Source organism: Lissotriton helveticus, chromosome 6, assembly GCF_964261635.1.
Source record: "Lissotriton helveticus chromosome 6, aLisHel1.1, whole genome shotgun sequence".
NCBI classification, from domain to species: domain Eukaryota; kingdom Metazoa; phylum Chordata; class Amphibia; order Caudata; family Salamandridae; genus Lissotriton; species Lissotriton helveticus.
Genome location: NC_136067.1, coordinates 1,245,374,970 through 1,245,398,710, shown reverse-complemented (window position 1 = coordinate 1,245,398,710; position 23,741 = coordinate 1,245,374,970). Strand labels below are relative to the sequence as shown.

At 42.6% G+C, this 23,741-nt stretch overlaps 1 protein-coding gene across 5 annotated transcripts in view; it reads right to left on the bottom strand.

Moving 5' to 3' along the window:
• The window catches only part of RIN2 (Ras and Rab interactor 2), a 1,094,313-nt gene that overhangs the window by 68,499 nt on the left and 1,002,073 nt on the right, over positions 1 to 23,741 (bottom strand). For 3 of the 5 annotated variants that reach the window (XM_078648965.1, XM_078648966.1, XM_078648967.1), the window contains 2 exons: positions 19,119 to 19,210; positions 13,565 to 14,605 (listed from right to left, as the gene is read on the bottom strand). In XM_078648965.1, the coding sequence (XP_078505091.1) occupies positions 13,565 to 14,605; positions 19,119 to 19,210 (1,133 nt within the window). Of the gene's footprint in view, positions 1 to 13,564; positions 14,606 to 15,075; positions 15,122 to 15,201; positions 15,362 to 19,118; positions 19,211 to 23,741 lie in introns of those variants that run through there. The other 2 variants (XM_078648968.1, XM_078648969.1) reach the window with 2 other exon arrangements.

Below are 23,741 nucleotides of genomic sequence, written 5' to 3'. Positions count from 1 at the left end.
GTAAAGTGATGAGACAACTAGTACTTTTCACTATGCCAAACCAGGGCAAAGAAACATAGGCCATCACATGAATGAGAAGGTTTTTGGGAATAAATGTTTGCAGTTTCCTATCCGGTTTCACTTACCAAGGCATATACATGAATAAGTAATTACCGAGGTTATAAGAGCATCAAAACTGAAAGCAGCAAGTTATTTTACTGTAGACTGAATACGTCACCCCAGAAAGGCACATCCATTTGCCTATTAAGACATGTTACTCCTTCAAATGTAAATCGTGGTTTAAGGATTCTGGCTAGGATTTCTTCTCTAACATTAAATCAGTGCTGAGCATTGTCAAATGGACCATATGCGTGGTCTTAAAAATTAATTTTTAGGGAATGAGCACCCTAATGGATGGCCATATTCACAGAGCAGTTGAAGTCAACATATTTGGGCTTCAGAATTTCCACTGACGGGTTCCTGTCTAAAGTCGGTGGAAATGGAGGACGGGTGGAATATACATAATGCAAAACATCTCCATTGAGGATGTTGTTTCATGGGAGATTTCCTATCTAAAAGAAGTTACTGAACCAAATTGCTACCTATTTTCTCAGTATGGCAGATACTTATGACATCCTTTGAATGATGTAGCAGAGAAATATAAATTATCCATTAGAATGAACAATGCAATGACATTCTTGGTCATTAAGTAGGATTTGCACTAAGATGTGTTTGGAACATGTGTACCATGGTGCAGTCTCAAACAGGCCTTACAAATTGTTGGAACGGTTTTTATGTTGATGGGGAAACATACTCCAGAGAAGACAATATTACCTACTGTGGGTCATAGAGTCTTTATTAACTCTTTTACTATGGTGCTGCGATCGTATCTGGACTTTTGTTGGGTGGTAGAGGGAGGAGAGAATATCTGGCCAATCCAGGATCTGACGTGGCTGCTCCACAGACAAATGATTTGTTAATACTTAGTTTCAAAAAGGGACTAAGACTAGCAGCCTTTGTGATAATCTGATCACATCAGAACGGTTTATTAATGAAAAGCATCAGTGTGCAGTCTTGCTACTTTCTCAAATGCACACATGACTACTCGTCATAAATAAATCTGATAAGCCTTTGTCAAAGGGAAAGAGGTGTGGGTTACTACTAAATTGACACAGGTCTCCTGCTATACATAGCAGATTTCCATGTGGTGAGGGAACCACACAATACTTGCAAGAGAATTCAAATATCAAAAGATAGCAAATGTTGCGTTCAGTCTCATTACATTGTGGGTGTGTAAATGATAACTCGAAGGTCATCATTCATAGAAAATATAAGTACCTCAGTTGTTTACCTTGTTCTTGGAATCCTTCATATCTCTAACGTGTTAGGAATCTCTGAGGACAACACTGGGATTAGAAGTCACAAGCTAAAGGGACATTAATCTGAAGTGATTAAACAGGACTTTACCCATTACCCAGGCCTTTGCCTGAGCAAAATTGAGGTGTCTTTGGTAAAACACAGGCCCAATAGGGGACGGACTTCAGTGGGTCATTCGAACAAAGTTTTGCTACAATGGTGGACTTCATTCTGTATAGATTCCCATCGAGCACAAAACACAGGCTGCAAATTAACCCACACAACCCAAATTTACTTTAGATTTAGAGGCATTTCAGTAGGCAGCATTCACCAAACAAAAAAATAAATCATACTCTTTCCATCAGTGCAAGAGATTCTAAAATGCAGCTGGGAAAAATAATCCTGTTCCCATTCCCACCACAGGAATTTTTTTGTTGCATTTATAAATAAAGGGAAATAGAAAAGAAGGATGGGAATTGTTTTAACCCTTCGGTTTTCACACACGAAGCACAGCTATTCTTTAATAAGCATTTTGTACATCTTGACTTTGACCCTGAACCTCAGCTCCTGGATTGGGAAAGCATCAGAAATTATCGACAAAAGATGCTGATAAAGCCCGAGAGCAAACATTCGCAGATTAAAGAGGGCTGTAAATAGCATGTTACCAGTTCTCTTAAATTAGTATAGGCCTGCTTGGGATTGAATCTGCATGTGTAACTTACACCGAAGTTTTGAATAAAGCAAAGATAATGAAAGAAAACCTTGTGAATCTTGCCTCACAAGCCTTGCACACACTATTAGAAGACATACGTCAACGGGACTACCCTGCTTTCCATGCACTCTACAACGACGTGTTTAGGAATTCATCCAGCAAATTATTCATGTCACCTGGGGGGTATACTTTGAATACTTTTGTAGCATGTCGCAGTATTTGAAAGTTTTGTATAGCGCGAACAAGACCCTTACGGGTATCAGAGCGCTTTACAATAAATGTGTATAGGTATAACAAATCAAAAAAAGAAGCAAAACGATAAGATACAAAGCACAGGTTGAACATTATGAGTAGAGTAGAGCGCATTACAACAAAAGTGTATAGGCATGACAAAAACAAATAGAAATAAGTAGGACCGTAAGAGTAGAGTCAAGATGCTGAATACATGAACATAGGACAGATCATACATTGTGGATATTATGGCTAAAGCAAGATAAAAATGACTGGCTACAATGACAAACATAGATAAAGGGGCAGGTCAGATAGTGTGCAAGACCAAACCATACAAAAATGAAGGATCGGGGTAGCACATTGATGATTAAAAGTCACAATGAGTAGAATAAAGGTGTACATATAATAGTTAAGCATTCGATTGGTAGATAAGATAATGGAATAAGGGTTATCCCCTGACCAGTTAAGTAATGTTTATGTAAATTTTGCCTTAAGAACGCCTTTTACTTCCAGTTTGAAGGAACGGATGGATGGGTTTCGTCTAATTTCTGGTGGCAGGGCATTCCATATCCTTGGTGCCATTCCGGAGAAGGAGCGATTATAAGTTTTTTTCTTCATGAATTTTTGTGGTTTCAGAAGGAAGTTTTCCGCACTTCTTGTTGATCTTGATCCTCCAGAAATTGTGAGTTTTTTGTGTGAGATAGCTTGGGGCACTATGATGTAGGGCCTTGTGCGTCATGCAAGCTATTTTCAGGGGAATTCTGGCTTCAAATGGCAGCCAGTTTAAGGATTTCAGATCCGGGGAGATGTGGGCCCTTTTTTTCGAGCCAGTGATGAGTCTCGCTGCAGCGTTGGTGGAGGCTCTAAGAGGAGCTGTGGAGGTTTTGGGAAGTCCGCATAACGAGACACTGCCATAGTCCAGCCTCGGTAGAACTAAGGCCTGCACCGCTAACTTGAAGTCAGTTGGGGCTAAGAAGGGCTTAAGCTTCCTTAGTGTGTTGATCTGAAAGTTTGCTCCTTTCGTTGCATTACTAATAATCTTCTGCATATTGAGGTTACAATCCAGAGTTATACCTAGTGATTTCGCCGAGTCAACAATGGTTGGTTGAGCATCTAGTGCTGTGAGGTGTTTTATAAGATTGTGCATAGTGGGGAATTTGGCGGGGGGAGCAATGAGGAGGAATTCAGTTTTTGAGGCATTCAATTTGAGGTGATTCACAGCCAGCCAGGATTGGGTGATCTTAAGAGTATTGTTGAGCAAAGTAATGTCGTCCAAGGTATTGATCTTGAGGTACAGTTGGGTATCGTCTGCATACATGTGGAATTTCACATTGGATGTTTGTAGCAGATCGGTAAGAGGTTCCATGAATAGGTTGAAGAGTGTAGGGGATAATGAGGAGCCTTGTGGGACTCCTAGTGTGACCGGAACTGATTTGGACAGTGTGTTGTTGATCTTGAATTTTTGAGTACGGTTTTGTAAGAAGGAGGGGACCAATCGAGCACTGGACCTGAAAGGCCCATTCGGTGTTTCAACAGATCAATTAAGTGTTCGTGTTGGACCGTATCGAACGCTGAGGAGAGGTCTAATAGAATGAGGAGACATGCTTCGTTGCGATCAAGGAGTTGAAGCGCATCATCAATGATGTGTGTCAGAGTTGTTTCAGTGCTGTGATTTGCGCGGAAGCCGGATTGGTGTTTATTTAGGAGGTTGAAATGGTCAATATGTTTTGTAAGTTGGTGGTGAACACATTTTTCCAGAAGTTTGGCCAGGGTGGGAATATTGGAGATTGGGCGGTAGTTGACGAGGTCCATGGGGTCAGCTGTGGCTTTCTTAAGAATGGGAGACACTTGTCCAATCTTTAGTGCATCAGGGATGCTGCCTTGTTGAAGAGAGCTGTTGATGCTCTTGGTCCACAAAGGTAGTAACATCGGTGTCAGATCTTTAACCGCCTTAGCGGGGAGAGGTCAGTGTGGTGATTAGATGGTTTCAAGATACTGAGAAATTTGCCTAGAGATTTTTCAGAATAGGAGTGAAAATGTGACCATGTTGCATCATTTTCACTGTAAACTTGGATAGGATTTGTAGAGAAGCGTTAGGGGGTGGGGGGGGGGAGTTGGTGAGGGGGTAAGAATGAGAGATTAGGTCCTTGAGGAGATCTCTTTCTTGATGTTCTCCGTCTTGAGGATATTTTCTAATGATACATTCCCGATATGCAGTAGAACTGAAACAGAGAACGCCTACATGCCAACATTACCAGCAACCTCACCTTTCGAATTCTGAATAAGATTGCTTAATATGAATAGGTTAACTTCTTGGCATGTTTATTTTTTAGGTATGTTGATTAACAAACACCTAGCCATGAACACTTACTCATTTCTATGCTTTTTCCTCTGAAATTGTGATCTATTAAGTTACAACTTAAGAACGTTCAATGAAAAAAAGTAATACGCAGAGTGGAATTATTATCTTTAATATTGCTGTTATTGCTATTATGTTTATTGTTTTTACTATTAACACCAATCAGATTAATTACAAATATCAATAATGTTTTAATGTTATTCGTGTTGTTATTGTTAATACTTCCATTATAATAAAAGCGATTAATAGTATTATTGTTTTTGTTAACATTAAAAATAAGAGAAATAGAGATAGCAATATTTTGTTTAAATAGAGCTTTATACCGTTATAGTGCAAGAAATTAGGGGCATAAAAGGGTTAAAATAGATCCGAGGACAATTCTTTAATATAAAGTTCTATTTGTCTACACAGGCAGCTGGGAAATAGTCCTCCGTGTCAAGAATACTGCTGCCTCTGCTAAGTGTCACCTTATTCAGTAACAAACTCTTTTCGCAAGAAGTGACATCACCCAGCCAAAATGCACGCTTAACATCTGAGACACTAATCCCCAGAGCGAGCTCTAATTTTTGCTTTGGCTTTATTGTGATATGAAACTAAATACAAAACATGTTTATAATAGACCATACGAATTGAAGCACTATGAGAAAGAGGGATGCAAAAAGAGATTATCTGGTGCCGTCGGCAGAAAAAGCTTGGCGTTTTGTTGTTGTTGAAAGATAAACTTCGAGGAAAGGACTGCAGCAGTGAACTTTCCTGCGGTGGGGGGACGCGAAATTAGAACCAGATGAATTTTCCCAAATGACGCTTTCCTTTCAAGATGAAGATTAAAGAGGTGAAGGGAGAGAGAAGTGCACTGTCAGACTCTTAAGCCTTTGACTTGCTTCTCTCAGCAAGAGTCAGGATGTGGGGATGACAATATTTGCTTCCATACTGTTATAAGCTTACGTCAGCAGTAATGGCCGTCTGCTCTTCTGGGGCTCTTACCGGGCTACTAATATGTTGCAAGACAACATCATAGCCAGCTGCTTGGCACAGCGAGCTACGCAACTGAAACTACCTAGTGAACGGAAAGATAAAATGGTCTTTTCTGATAGACTTTGGACAGCTGAAGCAAAGGGAAACACCCAACTGCGAGCCAGGCACTGTTTTCAGATACTCTGGTGAGCAAACTCTTCATTAATAAGACAAATGTACAAACTAGTGTTGCAACACACCCAAGCAGCAGGACAATGCAGCACAAGCTCAAATTCCAGTCAAGCCACAAAAAAAGCGCAGAGCTTCAGTCTACTTTTTGGGTACCCAGAGAGATCAGCATCAAAGGAGCTGACACAAACATTAAAAAAAGAATGCTTCGGACCACAGCAAAACGGATTGTTCTCACGCATAATGCAGGAAATCCTCATCAAACAGTTACCTTGCAGACGATTACAGTCCGTAGAAGGTAGTGGCGGACAGTAGCTATAGCTCTTCACTCAATTTTGGATACTGCTCGTGCACGACCTCTCGCAGAACGTTTCACTATGTATTTTCCCTCATTTGAAAACTGTATGTTCCATTCACCAAAACAGTGGTGACAGAGGGGTGGTTTTTACCGCCCGAAGCAAAGATATAGGTTTCTGTTCCCGCAAGGATGCCTTAATAAAAGCTGTAATTGGTCATCTGCCCTCTCTAGATAACCACACCATTCTCTTCTTGCTAGTGTTGAAATAAAATAGTCAACTTACACTTGCCTTATAGCAGGCCCTGGACGAAACAAAGTGGAAACAAGAAAAAAAATATCACATAGGAACTCAATCAACCTCAACGGGATCATTCTTCCACTACCTGACAAGTAAGACATGTATTTTTCAAGCTCAAAGTGGGTGTTGAACTATGAAAGAAATAGCTGACCTGCTTTTAACTCAAGAGAACAAGGTTACAACAGCCTAGACTGACCTTGGATAACACATTACTAATGTGTAGGATGACAATTGGTAGATTCAAAAATGTGCTCCTTTGAAGATATTTTAGAATGTAAACAAATGTCCCTGAATTACTTTAATCCTCTCATTTTCAAAACTCCAATAAACCTAACCAGAGCCTCTGAGTGGCTGAGGTGACTTAGGAAGGATGACTAAATAAGGCAGATAACTGGAACAGGTGAAATGCGGGTTTAAGGTTCTACACTGATGGTCAGGCTGGAAAATACTGGAGGCTTTTCAGAGCGTCTGGCAATCATTCTCAGGTTACTTAGTTGTACTCCCTGTGGAGTAATTACCATCAGTGCAGTCCACAGAAAAAAAGCATCAAGAAAGTCCAACACACATAATTGAAATGATTTGCCATCCAAGCCTGACTCAACACGTATATTTTATGTTTAAAATTTTCCGGCATCTATAATCCAACACTACATCAATATTCATAACAACATTAAATAAAGCTAGCGGTCAGTCACTGTTCATGTCATTAAGCAGGGAAGAACATTGTAGTATATCAAGTGTGAGCAGAAAGGCAAACCACTCCACCCCATTAGTGGAAAAGGGAGCAACGCCCCCAGTTACACCAATGGGTAGCTCGTTGATCCAACACTCTTACGATGAAGACCACCTCTGAAATACTTCTTTGTTAGTTTCACCCATTTCTGTGTAAAGTTTAAACACGTATTCTTTACCACATGAACCAACATCTACAACACGTTCTGTCTCTCAAGAGGGTTTAGTTTATAAGGTGTAGGAAATTGCATCACCACCAGAGCCGGAGCAATCAATATTCAATGTTATCATGCAAAATTGACCACAAATGATTTACTACATGGTTGACCTAGATCAGGTGTTTTAAAGTCACTCATTTCATTTTCGCTCAATTTGCACAAGATTATAGTAACCAAATTTACTCCAGCAATATGGCACTTCTGTCGTGCACTAAGATGTTAACGTAAGAGTGTCCTATTAGTTCACAAAGTTGTGTTATGTTTTAATGAGTAGCCTGACCTATTAAATTGACTTATTTAAAAAATTATGACTGGGGTAAAGCTACGTTTGACACGTAACAGAGAGTACGTCCTTTATCTGCTCAATACTAAAATTATCCAAGATGCCTAATTTTCAAGCCTGTTTTTATCTATACTGCTGTCTGCAAAGACTGCAGAGTGAGCCTTGTAGCACTACCCTGGTGGTCTTAATAGTTGTTCCTTGTAATGGACTTTCATCTCATTTATTACATATCATCTAATTCTGAGGCGCTATCAAGTGTTCACATGTGAACATCACAAATTGATGGAGTACCTCATTCACCAAGAAGATCATCCTAATCTGTTATTTACAAACATCTCTACAGACTTATTTGAAGCCCTTATATAACCTGGTCTGAAAAAAACTCTTTCTGCCCACTCTCGTCTCGGAATAGCATTGTCATCTCTGTTGACTTGCTATAGAAGAGTCGCCCTCACTTTATCTATTGACTCTTGTAGGTTTCTAGCTAAGCATTGTAATAGCGTTTACCGAGAGCAGCCAATCCATCAACCAAAGCCTTTATATTATCCCTGTCTTTGGCAAGGGCGGAGATGCCCAGGAGGTTTATAAGGGCACAACAAGGCTTCAGAAAGGAGTTGGTGGCGCAAGTGAATAAAGTTGCTCTTCAGAAGCTGGGAGCTGAGCCGGGTGTATTACAAGGAACCCCAATTCTTTTCTCCCACTCAGAAAGAGTTGCAGTGCCGGGACTTCATGACAATTGCGGTTTTTAATAGAAGCTAACTGGTAACCAAATTTCGTTCCCTAGTTATGATGCTATTCAAGCACCATAAGGCTGGGATTGGAAATCAAAACATGGTCCATGCTTTGAAAATCATCCATGGCCAAGTGAAAACTGGTAGTGTACGAGATATTAAAAAGTACATCAAATTAACTTGAAATAAATGGGTTTAAGCCATGAGTTTCGTGTATCCTTGCAAGCTGCTGTGTGTATTTAACTGTCTTTAGACAATAGCACTATGGGAAACTCAAGGGTGAGCCATATTTTTGTAAATATGGCACATACCTGCATTTAAAAATTGTTGGAGCACGGCACTACCAATTTACGCATAACACTGCGCGCCGACATTTTATTGTAAATATCCCCCCAAAGTATGCTTGTGTTTTAGGCTTTGATTTTACTATCAAGGGCGTAGACTGGATCACTTCTTTTTTTGCATGTTAGAAAAGTGCATGTAGCCAGCGCTTGATGCATTGTGTCCAAACCTGAACCATTTAAAGCTGAAAAGTGCTTGCTCACATTGGGTGCCCATCTGCTGCCATTAGTTCTCACGCAGAGATTAGTTGTGCCAGTTTAGCTATGATGCCACCCCAGCTGTTCCCAGTATCAAGTGCTTAGACACGCGTGACATGGTCTTACCGTTCTTTAGTAGCATTGCATTAAAAGAGATTTGATTATAATAAACCTTTTTGATGCACTTTAAATGTTTGTGCAGAGGGATAACGTTATTTTTTTGAGAAAGTAATACTAAAAGCAGTTAAAGACGTATTGTACACATGGATCTATCACTAAGGACAAGTTGGTGTTTTCCTTTAACTGGCAACTTTGCTCCCTCTCTTTTTCTGGACTGTGGCGATTCGAAGAGCGCTGAAACCGGTGCTATATTACTAGGTTAGCCTGTCTAATGTAACACATCCGTGCAGTATAGCAAACCCGTTTTCTAACAGGAGCAGCTTCTAGTAGATAAGGTTACTCTGTGAGCAATGGCACGGAAGTGCTTTCAACAATGTGCTCAGAGCCTCGGGCGTATCAGAATTAGCATTTTCATTTTAGAATGTTTACCGCACTGTGGTTGTCCCCATGGTAACCTTCACTTATTGGACAGCGGGCGTGAGCATACTTGAAGCATTACCAGCGGGCCTTGCCTGGCAGCCAAAAGCCTTAGAGGTGATTCTCGTCTGAGCATGCGCCGCTGCGCTTCTGCGTTTACTTTAGCTTCAAACACCCCCGTCCTCTCTTTAATAGGTTTAAGTCATGACATGGTCCCACATAGCTGTTCAAGTGCGGGTGTTTTGAGACACGCTAGCCGTGCAGCTAGAAAACAAATCCTCCTTAATGTAAACAATCTTCTTTTTTTTTGTCTGTTTAAACACTATGTTGGCGGCAACTCCATATCAGGGCATTGACTGAAAAATAGCGGGCTCGTGTATCAACGGGATTTATTCATAATCATTCTGGGTCCATGACCTGCCAGTGCCAACAAAAATCACAGGTGAAGAGGGGGCGGAGCCTTGGAGCGTAGCCTTGGAGCGTGAGGGGTCTCGTGCCGAGCGCAATGTATGTAGCACTCTCTGCCCTTCACCAAGCCCACCATGCCCCCACCCCCCCCCAATAAACACAAAGGGTCTCTAGTGCTTTAGCTGACGCCCTAGGGTCTTTTTGCACCTCTTAATAGAAACTGTGTGCTTACAGATGCAAAAGAGGAGCTGGAAAATCACTCTTTGAAGGGGTTTCCACCTCGCCTAGCATGCCACCTTGTGATGTCGGCTCCTCACACGGTGGTTGTGTGAAGGGAGCCGAAATAGTGTGACACACGCCATGTGAGTTGGAAGGTCAGGAATGTGTGGATACAAAAGGGTCTAGATGTCTGTGCGTGGGGACGGGTGCAGGGTAGAAAAGAAAGAACATGAAGAGTATACTATGAATGCATTAGGCTGGCAGTGTTTAATTGGTCAAAAAATAAGTGCCAAAATGCTCCTGAAGGAGCTAAGCCTTTAATTTACCCTCAGACTCTTCCTTGTACAACCAACCATCCCATCGGTTTCTCTCATTCTTGCAGGCTCTTTTGCATCTCTGCTTTCTCCCTTTATCACTGCCTTCTTATCTTTTTATTCCTCCTTCGTTCTCCCTTTTCTGCCTATCGCTCTGGCCCAGCATCGTTAGATGATAAAAAAATAAACCCCGGTTCCCAAAAGTGAGTGATGGCACCCATCACCTGTAACCACCGGCACAAATGCACTGTCAAGGCAAGCTTACAAGGAAATGTTTTGCAAGCATCCAAGATTGTATTGCCAGTTGCTACAGAGAGGTGTGAGACACTGCATATTACAAAAAATACACTTTTTGTCTCATCGGGAAAGCTTCGGCACACAAAATATCCTTCAAATTTCATAAAGCAACCCTGAGACATGTCACATGAGGTAGCATGACCCCTTGATGTTTACTGGTGTTGGTAGGACATAGACGAAGCAAACCTAACTAATCACCAAAAACTGGTCCTTCGTATCAAAAGATTTTTTAGAGAAGCAAAAGACGTTAACATAAAGCCCTGGAAAAGGACAACCCAGTTTCACAAAGAAACTGCTTCAGTCTTTACAGAACAGAGTGCGAGTGAAGGAAATTCCTGTGGGAAGCAATTTTCACATAACTGTTCTCCTTCTAACTGTGTCTCTTGAAGAACAAAGACTTAAATATTGAAACTGCACATTGGGCACAGGATCTGTGTGTTCTTGAGTGTACTGTACTGGCACGGTGACGGCACAGCATTCACAAGCCTACTTCTAATGGCCCTACCCACAATGCATTAGTAGCATGCTAGCTCATACCGGCAAAACAAAGGAAAAAGAAAAGCGCACTCCCACAGGTCCTACACAACACAACTGAAAATAAAGCCAAAATCTCACGTTAGGAACCATTCTTGGCGGATACTCTGCAACTTAGTTTCTATCTATTACTAAATTTGTAGCACTTTAACGTATTCGCAAGGAATGATCGCGTTCTTGGATATTTGTTTAAATGAAGTGCCTCTTTTTATTAGATTTAAAGTTGCTACTTCAATACTTTTTAACTGAGGAACAAAGTTTCTATATGCAGTGGAGAGACAAAGGCTGTGGCAAATAGGTGAGTGGGCGGTTAAGTACCTCTGCTATTCTCTGTGCTCATAATCATTGGCACGTCACAGAAAATGGCCCGAGTGCCCAAGAGTTGCATGTGATAACATCATACCCCACTGCTACTAATACCCATGACTTTGATAACTCCTGTGTGCAATCCTGAGGGGCTCCTAAGAAATGAAGAAATACCTGCGCAAACAATAATTCTGATCTTGACTGCCCTGGTTATTCCTCATTTCCCCCCTAATCTTGGTATTTCACTTAGAGACTAATTCCTTTTAGTTGGTAGTGTACAAGACCCAACTTAATGAAAAGACAGCTTAAAATGGAGGCCCATTTGCTCAATATAATTTCGGTCACTTGTAAAGGCTCTATCAATTTCAAACTTTTCTAACTGTGAAATCAAATTGTGTGTCGTGGCTGAGAAGGAAAAGTGGGAAAAAAGAAAACAAGGGTAATGTAGAGGCTCTAAAGTAGACGTTTGGCCAAGAATGGGGAGAGAATTAGAAAGTGGGAAAATTAGATGCATTTGTCTGCCTTGATAGGCCAAGAAATCTCTATATTATTGATAATTAAACATTTTACAGTCATCTTCCTGACTTGTGCTACAAACTGATTATTCAAGTATTCTTGATTTCTTCTTTTCTTGTGATCTCTCATTTACAATGGCCAAGTGGACCATTCTCTCTTCATTTTTCTTTACACAGATAGCAAAACATAAAAGCAAGCACCCTACAATCCACAATATGGTTGGATTTGGATGTAATGGGTCGGATACACCTGCCGAACAAGGCACTTTATCCGATTGAGACATTATACCTGAATTTAAAACTATTAGTTTGGATATTGGACTCTGAAAATGATCTAATGTTTCTGATTGCTCAAGCTTCTATTTATTTCAATGAAGTGGAATGTATGACGAAGGACTCTGGTCATTTTTCAATTACATCACTGCTGCCTTGATAACACTGCCAAGAAGAAGCCCAAGCTTGGGCGAAACGTGTTAGCGGAGTATGTTTTTTCTATCCTCCAGAAGAAAAAAAAGCAATAAAAGAATAATCAAGCACAAATAGACTTGGTGTGTAATTTACAAGGAACTCTGAATTTGAGTTTCTCTTTTTTTGTAATAACAAAACCATTATATCCAGCACCCCTGCTAATTCTGCAGACAAGCTTGCCTCTCTGGTGGTTCTTGGGACGCCGGCAACTAGGCCTTTTCCATCTGTGCCCCAGAATCACAATACACATCCCTATCACCCATATCTATAAAAAATGCTTCAACGCTGCTCCAATTTAGGAAAGAGTTCAAGGCACACCCTTTTAAAGAACACTATCACAAGCAGCTAGGCATGGCTCATCCGTTTCGCCCCACTGTCAGCAGGTGAAAAATAAACTGATAATTAAAAAAATATATATCATTTTATTCATCACTGCCTGAGTAACCTGAGCCACGGAGTCCTGGGCGAAGCGGCATGGCAGGAAGGTGGAGTGGTGGGCAATTATAAGTGTGCATGTCTGTTTGGTCAGCTGTCTTAGGCCAGCCAAACAGACATGCGCACCTATATTTCTCCAACCCAGCTGTGTTGCACCGCCTGGTTGGAGAAAAGCTACAGGCTGGCTCCTTGTGCCTAAGCGAACATCAGACCAGCTGGCTCAGGCCAACCCATGTGCTTCTCTCATGCTAGGTATAGCATGAGAGCAGCGTCTGGATTGGGTGGGGAACCTATGCCTGTAGCCCAAGGGCCCTGAGGCGGCCAACCTGCCACGTTAGCAGCATGTAAGTCTTTTTTATATTGTATTTATTATTATTCCCTAACCCTCCCCCACACATTTCCCCATGCCACCACTCCACTTTAAGTTGGCTGCCATGGAAAGCAGTAACAATCAATTAACCAGCCACCTCTCCTATTCTTCATTGTATTCTTGACTCAGACTGCGTACCGCGCTCTGCTGTCCTTTCGGCTAGGTTCACCCTGTACGAATTTCCACATACATACATACATACAGCATGAATGATCCACTATGAGACATTATCACAGAAGAAACTCAAACATGGCAGAAGCAGTATGGATCAGTCTTGCTTACCAATCTGGTCTTCGGGAATGAGGGATTCGATGGGAGGGTCCAGCTCGGAACTCTGCGCCAAGTAGTTTTTGACTTGGGTCATGAATTGCCGCACAGTCTGAAGCATGTCTGTGACGGACACGTGACACTCCCTGTTTTCCTGCAAGAAGCTGATGTAGTCCTGCACCAGAGATCCAAAGTATGTCCGTTTGTCCCGAGAGAGCTCCGCAATCCTCTTCACCATCTTCTTCTCGGGGGTCATCAGAGAGCTGAACACCCCACTCATTTTGCGGAGCTGCGTCTTCACGATTTTGGGAAACCCAAAGGAGCTGGGCCGCTTCTTCCTGGGCTTCAGGGGGGGCGCCATGCTCTCCTGGTCGCTCTCGAAGCTGTCCCCGTCGTAGTCGTAGAACGGGATGGTCCGGTCAAGGTCCAGGGAGTCAGAGGAGGACGTGGAAATGCTCAAGTCGCTGAGCCGCTGTATGTTGATGGGCGCTTCCACCACCGTTTGCGGACTCCCGGCCATGTCCGGGGGGGCTCCCGGCCTGGCGTTGGGGCAGGCGAGGGGCTCCGGGGCGGTCCTCGCCCCCGTGTCCCACTCGATGAGCACGGACTGCTTCTTTCGGCGCGGTGGTGGGATGGGAGCTTGCTTCTTCGCCGGGGGGTCGCTGCTCGCGCGCAGCTGGCGGCTCTCTATTTCTGGCATGCCTGCTGCCTCCGGCCGCGCGGCCCTGCACAGCTGCGGGCTCGCGAGCGCGGGCGGAGGGGGTCTCGGAGGGGGCGAGCGAGGCCTGCTCGTGCCATTCACCTCCGACGCCCGCTTCCCCGGCCTCCTCGCGCTTCCCCCGGAGCCCGGCCTGTGCACCTCGATGAAGAGGGGGTTGATGAAGCACAGCGCCCCGTTGCTCTGGCTGCACTCCAGCTCCGAGGGCGTCCGGGTCCGGATGGAAGGCGCTCCATTTATATGCGGCCCGTGACGCGGCGGGCCTCCGCGCGCAGAGTCCGGGGGGAGAGGCTTCGGGGGAGGAGGCGGTTTGTTGTGAACCGGAGACTGCCAAAAACCTGAAAAACAAGCCAAAGAGAACAAGATATTGTTAAGTGCCAGGCACAGAACTGTGACACACACTCCTCCCTCCCCCCACCCCCGGAAAAGAAACACTAAACACAAACAACGGCCCTTTTCTCACCAGTTGTGATTTCGCCCGTACAATAGGTTCCCTATATTCTACCGGAAGATCCAACAAATATAATAAAATGACCTAATAATTAGAATGTTCTTTTCTAAAGGCAAACTGAAATAGTTTGCCAAACATTGCTTTTTTTCCCCTCCAGTGTCAGCTCAGTTATGCTCATCTGCAGTTGTGTTCATCATCAGAGGGTCCCTTCTCTGGAGAGTCTGTCCCTGTACCCTGCTGCTGGCTGGTTTCACCCCGTCCCCCCGACCCGCCCCCTAAGTACCCGCGGAGGAACAGTGCAGCCAAGTTCATCATCTGCTAATGCTTCCCCTGGAGGAGGCGGCGAGCGGGCCTTACACAACTCCTGCTTTAAGACGCGGCTCAGCATAAATCCAACAGCGACACTGACTGAACTTTACGAGACAGAAAAGGGGGAATTGGGAAATCGCTCTTGTTTTGACTTTTCTTCTGAGAAGAACCTACAGGACAGACTGTTCTTCATCTCCTCTGCTTTCATCCAGGGACGCCGGAGGCCCCGCCTGCTTTCCCTCAGCACTGATTATAAACCCGTCATGAGGAAAATGTCCTTGCCGCCGCCGCCTGAAGGACAGACAGCCAGGCCTTTCTGCGAGGTGCGCGAACTGCTGATAGCATCCGACAGACGGCTCGCAATGGAGGCCAACTGATGCCCTCAGTCCGTTAATGAGTTACAACAATGTAGTTAATAAAGTCACAAGATACTGAATATTTACATGGTGTACAAAACTGAAAGTGGATGATGATGTTACCCAACTCGTAAGTGAATGAATGTATAGTACTTCTAAGAATGACATTCCAAACTAGTCTAGATTAGAGCCTGTCAACTGCTCACTCGCACCCCAGCACACAATACTCACTCTGGCACACACACAAAAGAAAATAATCAAAAAATACACACTATTATCTGGCAGGTAGACCTCGTAGTGCTTTCTTCCTTATGAGGTAAAGTCACAATTTAATTGTGGATTTGGTACCTCTGAGCCTTCAAGGACAATTAAAAAAAAATCTGCTTGAAATCGTTAATTTTCCGTTTGGGTCTGAGTGATTTTACTGACTATTTTTTCAATTTGTGGGGTCGTCATATATTGGCAAATTCAGCATAGCAGGATAAAAAGTGTTGCCCAACGAAGGGTTTGGGAGGGTGGGTGCCCCAAGGCTCGTAGTTGAGTCGACTCTTTTTATTGTGTATGTTGCTCTCCTGACTGAAATGGTGTGCTCTTTTGGGTTCCAGGCACAGTCGTACGCAGATGACATCCAGATTATCTTGTCTATTTACAACATCCTGACTTCTGTAGCTGTGAAGTTCAATTATTGTATGTCTAGCTTTAGTAGGTGGATTAAAGACAAAGCCCAAAAACTAAATGCTGACAAAAAAAGGAGGTATTTGTGTATGGCACTCAGGAACCTATATAGTCCAACATCTGGTGACCGGAAGAATGTGGACCTCTTCCTACTCCCGTCAAATCTGCTAAAAACCTGGGTGTCTTGACTGACAATGCCTTGAGCTTTGATATTCAGGTCAGTCACACTACAGGCACCTATTTCCTACTCAACAGGACCCTGAGAAAGATCTTCCCTTATATCCCTGTAGAACTGCACCAAACAGTCATCATTTAGTCACCTCGCAATTGGATTATTGCAAGTCACTGTATCTCAACAGTAATGCTTCCTGCATTAACAAACTTCAAGTCACCTAGAATGCGGCTGATTGACTTATCCTTAACATCCTGAGGCACCTCTCGGTCAGAAAGAGGATTCGTTTTAAGGTTCTTTGTATGGTCTTTCTAGCCCTGCATCAGAAAGGTTCCAAGCAACTTAACTATCTCTTCCACTGGTAGACCCCTAGTAGGATTCTCAGATCCTCCTTCTGCAAGAAGGTATTCATTCTCATATTTTGGAAGGCAAGATGGGGAGGCCGATCTATCTTGTTGCTGCCAAACTGTGGAATACTTTGCCAGCCCATATTTCGGAAGCTGACTCACTATCCATATTTAAAAAAACTCTTGAAAACGTGGCTTTTCTCTTCTCATATCCTTTAGCCATCTCCAGGGCAATTTTTGACTGCTTTAGGGTGCCTTCCTATAGCCCTCTGACACCTCAGGGTATAGTGTGCTCTATACATTCGTTTAATTTCATTTAATTACAAGTGATACTGTCAGAAATCCTTCTGAAATGGGTCAAGCTCTCTGGGTACAAGGGAAAGATTAACAAAAAAACACATGGCATCTGTTTGACATTGAAATCTTCAAGTTGACCCCCATCCCCATGGCCTTTTTGAATGATGAAATTTATTATGGAAAATCAATACTATTTGTAAGTATTCCCCTGTGTTTACAAGATAAGTGCATTATTCTTGGTGGGGCTCGATTCACAAAGAGCCTACGCACTTGTGGGGGAGGCTCCGCAGTCGTGGCAGAGGGCCGCACTCGTGGCGGGAACTTCGCAAAGGGAAATTGAAGTATGGAGGTCCTGCCTCGAGTGAAGGCCCTCCACCACAAATGCAGGGTCTCCATCACAAGTGCAGAGGCCCATTGTGAAATGGGCCTGACTTGAGGTAAAAGAACCTTACAGGTTTTTGAGACAATTGTCAAAGGACCAGTTTTGGGACGTCTAAATGCATACATGGGCATCAATATTTTATTTCACTCCAAAGACTTAGAACCTTATTTAGACTATGGAGGACAGGATCTTCCATCACAAATGTGTCAGGTGTCCAGTCTGCCATATTACACATGCATTTCAGTGCATGGCACTTGTAATAGGGAGACAGAATATGTGTTTTATCGCAATAAGACGGCAATATGTTTTACTCAAATGACTATATTCAGCAGGACTATATGCAGTTTTCACAAAAAGTTTTTTTTCCCTTAAGTTACTTTCTATCTGTTGATATAATAGCCTTTGTTTATGCTTGGAGCCTAAATACAATCTTCATGCACACAGCACTCATGTGGTAATATTGTGAATTTGGTATAATCATCAGTAAGGAAAAATGGCTAGGCAGCCCAATTTAACAGTTAACAGACTCTCTTTTTACGTAAATGGAGCCAATGTGGACACCTGTACCTTTACCTACAATGCACGTTAAGACTGGCATTTTTTATGTTTTATTCCTCCAGCATGAGCTGATCCCAAGGACAGGCTACCCTTTATTTGACAAACATTAGAGTATTTTTTGGTATGAACCAATCAACACAGCGCTGTTAGTTTAAAAAAAGGTCCTACACTTTGCACTTCTATCTGAGTGGCAATAATGAGAACCCGAGGAATATTTGAATCGGACACTAAGAACCTCAATATGTTGTGCTGTTCAAATCCTCATTTTTTGCCCACCTTGAAATTACTGTCACCAGGAAAAACGGTAATTCCGGTGTTAGGGAAATAACATGGATAGCAAGTTTTTTGCCACTATCTACGTTTTCAACCACAAGTTTCACAGAAAATGTTATGCTTGCTCTGTGTGGAAAAACCTTGTAGTTCCAATGGGCCCTGTAACTCCCTGTCCATTCCACACCCATCATGGTCACAGCCATGCATACTTTCAGATCAGTCCCGATTAAGTGGGTTCATATTGAAAGGCAAACTTTATTAAACTGCCATAAAAAAGTTGGAGCCAAAATAACTGCCAGTACCAACTGATGCACATATTTTCGGGAATTACCTGCTGAATTCTAAACTGAAACTCACCACCTGCCTTTACTTCCAATCGAGTAGAATATAAAAAGAGAAAACAGACAGCTAAATTGAAGCCTACTTCATATCGGAAGATAATGAACGATGGATGGGGTGACCAGCCTTCCCGGATTTTGAAGGGCTGTCCTGGCGTCCCGACACTTTCTCCTAAAACACAGAATGTCCTGGCTTTTAAGGGAGGTTCGGGTGATTCTGCACATTAATCACAGTGTTGTGCAGGTTCACATTTCAACCGCCCTCTTACAAACTGGGTACAGAAGTGAATTTGTTTAGACTCTCTTGCTGTGCTGCCTTGCCTCATTCAGGCAGCACAACAGGAGTTAATGAGGTGTAAATCAGGCCGCAGAGCCCGGCCGTGCCCATCACCCAAACCCCTTCACAGACAGGGGAGGGAATGTGAAATGTCCCTGAAACTTAATAGGACATTTAGTCCTCTATCTATGTTTGTGCCCCACCCGTTTTTTCCATAGGACAATCTGGTCACCATAACGATGGGCATTCACACTGAAGGCGAAACTTATATTTTCCTTTAGAGTTTCTTATATTAGGCATTTCATTATATTTGTTTCATAACAAAATAAAGACAACTATAAGGGAATAATGATGACATATTTAGATCTCTCAGAGAATACATTTCTGCAACAGCACAAATATTTGGCCATACTTACGTATTCCTAACCTGGCAATATCCTCAAGTTCACTCTCGGTCCTAGCTCGTGTAACCGCTTGGGGCAGCTTCAAGGTGAAAGGCAGAACATCCCTTATTGGAAATAGAAAAAAACATTAAAAAACATATTGAGAAATAACCGTTTCTGAGCTGAGCGACTATACTTCAATACAAATCAGAAGACGTGACCCAATGCACTATTGTATATGAACATTACGTTTTTACAGTTCCAATAAGAGGTGTCAGCACCTCCAAATCAAATTATATTTTTCCCAAGAAGTGCACTTCTTGGTTTGAGTTTTACCTAGGGTGTCTCTAAAACTACAAAATAGTGGACTCTATTGCAACAGTGGAATGCTGATCTAGTCGTGATGGGGGCCCGGAAGCAAATCTTCCTTGAAACTCCATGTTTAAGCATTTTACCAGAGACACAAACAAAATGCAACAAACGCATCTAAACAGGCGACCTGATAATTAATTATAGGTCTTTGGACTCGACCTACTCTGCTGAAACTCCAGTCCTCATTATGTGCTTAACAATCATAGCTCCTTTTGGTTTATATGGCTTTTGGGTGGCCTATTTAATATTTACACAATTAGAAATAAAAGAATAACTTAAACATTGTGGGGCTCATCGCGAATCCTGCGGTAAACACGAGACTGTGTGCACACGGAGACTGTGCCTTATTTGTGTTTCTCAATCGTGTGAAACCGGCATTTATCGCGGGCATTTCTCCCACTGCAATCCCAAGGGAATTCAGAATAGGCACCTGTGTGTCTGGTTGAGGGCGGTTGAGGGCAGGTGAGAGAGAATAGGTAGGGCTGGGAAGAGACAACATAGCATGCGCATTGCCTTTACATTACCTACTCAAAGCATCATTGCATTTTTTTCCCTCCATAGGAATACATTGGAAATAACTACCCCACCCCACCCCCACGGAAAAACTCTTGCTACCACATTTCTTCTAAAATGTGATGCTCCCTTTCCATCCTGGAAGGGGGATTGCACTTTTCTGGATTAAAACTCCGACGATCTCCAGGGTGGAATTGGAGTTTGTGAATGATACCCCAAGCATTTGCTACTCGTTAGACTATTTGCAAGCTTTCAGGCCATCACCTTTTTTTTGGTGTTTCATTGCCTGTAGACTGCCTGACAACGGAGCTTGTCAAAATCATGCAGAGCGTTTACAACAAGTCATCGATAAACCTGGTAGATGGCTCATCTACCAATGCAACTTATCAACAGGGAATACATTTTGGTATCTCAGTGTCTAGAGGAATGTTAGCCATGAATGCCTGATGTAGCTGCTGATATTTATGGAATTGTGTTTGATTAAACTAATAGCAATCCTGCAGTTCTTTGAAGGGCAAAATATGTTTCCCCCTAAACATCTGCAAGGTCAAAGATGCTGATCGTTTTCCATTTATAAAATCTCTCTAAACCAGCTGCGTAGTGGAGCCAGTACCACAGAGGAGTCACCCCCATCAATGTACCATACCAGCCTACAAATCAAACGCAGAACGGCAACTCACATAGTCTTAGCCTACTGAGTACAGACAATAGTGCACTTACAATTACCTGACCACAAAGGCGTCTCAGAGCAGAACAAAATAGCATCCGGATCTCATCAATGTGATGTGGTGAATAACGTGACCTCTATTCACATTTTCCACCACCTTTTATTGATATTGAACTTAACTATGATCCACTATCTACATTTGCTGGCTCTCTCTTTATTTGTAGTTCCCTAACACGGGTAAAACAAGAAAGAGATGGTTCTTGACTAAAGGCTTAGAAAACACAACAAGCAGTTGGACATATTTCTGCAAATACATATGGTAGCAGAATAAATTAAATAGGAATGAACTATAACCACAGCAAGAGACAAGTGGGAAACAAAAGCATGTATTCAGGCAAAAGTTTTCAGGGCCAAAATATTAAGCTACAACTCTAGCATTCTGATGTATGTGACCTCTTGTCTGGCACAATTTCTAAGTAAAAATACCCTTAAAAATAATATCAATCTAAATTTAAAAATTCCATTTGAAGACACATCAAAGTAACTTCAATTTACCCATGCTAATAGAAACACGCGTTGGCATAGCCAATAGGTCTTGCTGTTGGGACCTTATGTGTTTATCCAGAACTTTTGGCTATGTTGTAGAGCTTTTGGCTATGTTGTAGAGCATTGTGGCTGATGTGTGTGTCTGGTCCCCATGCACGTTCCCTCCACCCCACCTCCACAAGAGTGCACATAGTAGAACTCGCACAGAGTAAACAAAAGCAACGCAAAGTTTGAAGCATGCAGCCACTAAGTAGAGTTGTGCTAATCAGCGTGAAGAAAAGTTGCTCAAACCAACAGAACAGAGCTGGCAAAAACAAGGAGAAATCAGCTGAAAATATGCTGTGCGAGTCAGCGTAGGACGACCCAGTTGCCAAACTACACTGCCTGGATATGAGGTGCAAAGTTCCAATTGCCTCAGCCACGTGAAGAAGAGAAAAGCAGCCAATGACCTGGAGGAAGCCGGCGAGGACACCCAATGTGGCTGGAAGAAGCAACACGACTTGCCTGACCTGCAAGTAGTACCAAGAGGCAACACAGGCAGCCGATGGCAAAAGGAGACAGCAGAAATCGGGCAATAGGTGGCAGTCAGGAAAGCTCCACAGTGAGGAGAAAGGACTGGAGAGGCAGAGCCGTAAGCGGGGAACAACAAAGTTAAATTTGAAAAGAAAGAAAAAAACAGTCTCAAGTGACGCAGAACGCGTCGCGTGGACCAGACACACACAGCGTTTCCCTTGCAGGAGCGAGCAGGGGCACCATCTATTTTCAAGATAATTACGAACAGATGGCGCCGATGCTCGCTCCAGCAAGGGAAACGCCAAACGTGCACGCGTTGCAATAGAAAGCAATGCAAAACATGCACACTTTTAGCCAAAATGATGATCGATTGCAAAAGGTCCCCTCCTAAGCAGCACATGCGCGATGCGTAGGCGAGACCTAAAATACCAAGTTAGTGCATTCAGTGTACATGCACTCTGGCATTCAAATCCACATGTTGACCGTACCTTTGCCTCTTTAGCACCCCCAACCGTCCATCTATATTGCCCACACAATTCCAAAACTGTTACCACTTCTCATTATGTCTACTGCCCATTATGGCAGCTCAAATGTGTTTTCTATTTTCATTCTTGACTACTTTAAAGAAGGATGGTAGTTTGGCACTCTGCTGTTAGTCTGAAATTTGTCCTAAAGTAATCATTTGTTCAACTGTTAAGTGCATGATTAAATTGCTATCACGTGGTCTTGCTTTTCACAATTCGTGTAAATAAGATACTGATCCAGACCTGGTAAATTAATTTTTGTCATTATTTTTTGGACCTGTGCAGTTAATATTTGTCTTCATAATTTTTGTAATCCTCATATACATAAAAAAAAAATGGTGTTGTCCTTTTTGTGCTCATTTTTGCGTAGGTGTTTTCACTGCATACCCTAGTACTAGTATGGAGCATCATTTTTCACGAGCTGAGTTAATCCATCAAGTCTCTATTTATTTTAAATCTCTGTGAGGAAGTAAACACAGTACTCCGTAAGAGGTGAGAACTTCAAGTAAGCCAGTTGAGCTGAAGCTCTGAAAAAGCTCGATGCAATTGATCATTGTGAGTGAATTTGCGGATAAAGAAGGGACTACATTTTAGTAAAGAGTCATATCAGGAGGCACAATCAAAATGAAAAACTGAATATTCATATGTTGTGCAAAAATAAAGTTGAGCTAGTCCACTTGAATGGGGGCACAAATGTGTGCACTTGTATGTATCAGTTAAGCCTGAAAAAAACATAGGTAGGTACGTCTTGCCTGTTAACTTGTCAATAGTGAAATAATGAGTTGACCTAACGGCTAGGGCGGTCGACCTCGAATCTGGGGAACTGGGTTCGAGCCTCGGCAACGACGTTCAACATCCTGTGATTCTGGGCAAATCACTTAATCTCCCCGTGCCTAACAAAAAAATAAATGTGTCCTCATGTAACGCCACTGGTGCTATGTAAAGCGTTCTTATACCCGATACCTGCAGGTCAAGTTCTTGCTATATAAAACTCCGTAAAAAAAAAGAGAGAGATGTTAAGTCATCCCTAGCAGTATTACTAGGAGAAACTTGAATGCTGCTTGTGCAATAATATCTAGTGCAGGATGTTCTGTCAAAAGGGGAGTAATGGACGGGGTCTTGAGTTCGCGACCTTCCAACTTGAATGAATATGTTCAATTATTTTGTGACATATAATGGCAATCATTACTCTTATATAGCACACTGAAAGGTACACTCCATAAAAGGCAGCAATACCTGTTGCCTTCAAGTGTCCAAGGGGCATCCAGAAAATTAAGAAAAATGAAAGGTTTAAATGGACATTTGCATTTGGGGAGCAAGATCACAAGATTAAAGTTATGGCCGAGAAGGACCCTTTAGTGGGCAAGCCTGACATAAAGCTTTCTCCTGCCTTTCCTTGTCACACAAAATGGAAAAAGCAGATCCGTTTTTTGCTCGACTGAGATTTGACTTTATTAGTATTGCGTTGTGGAAAATGCATTTGTACAGTAAGCTAAGACATTTTAACTCAGCTGTCCTTTT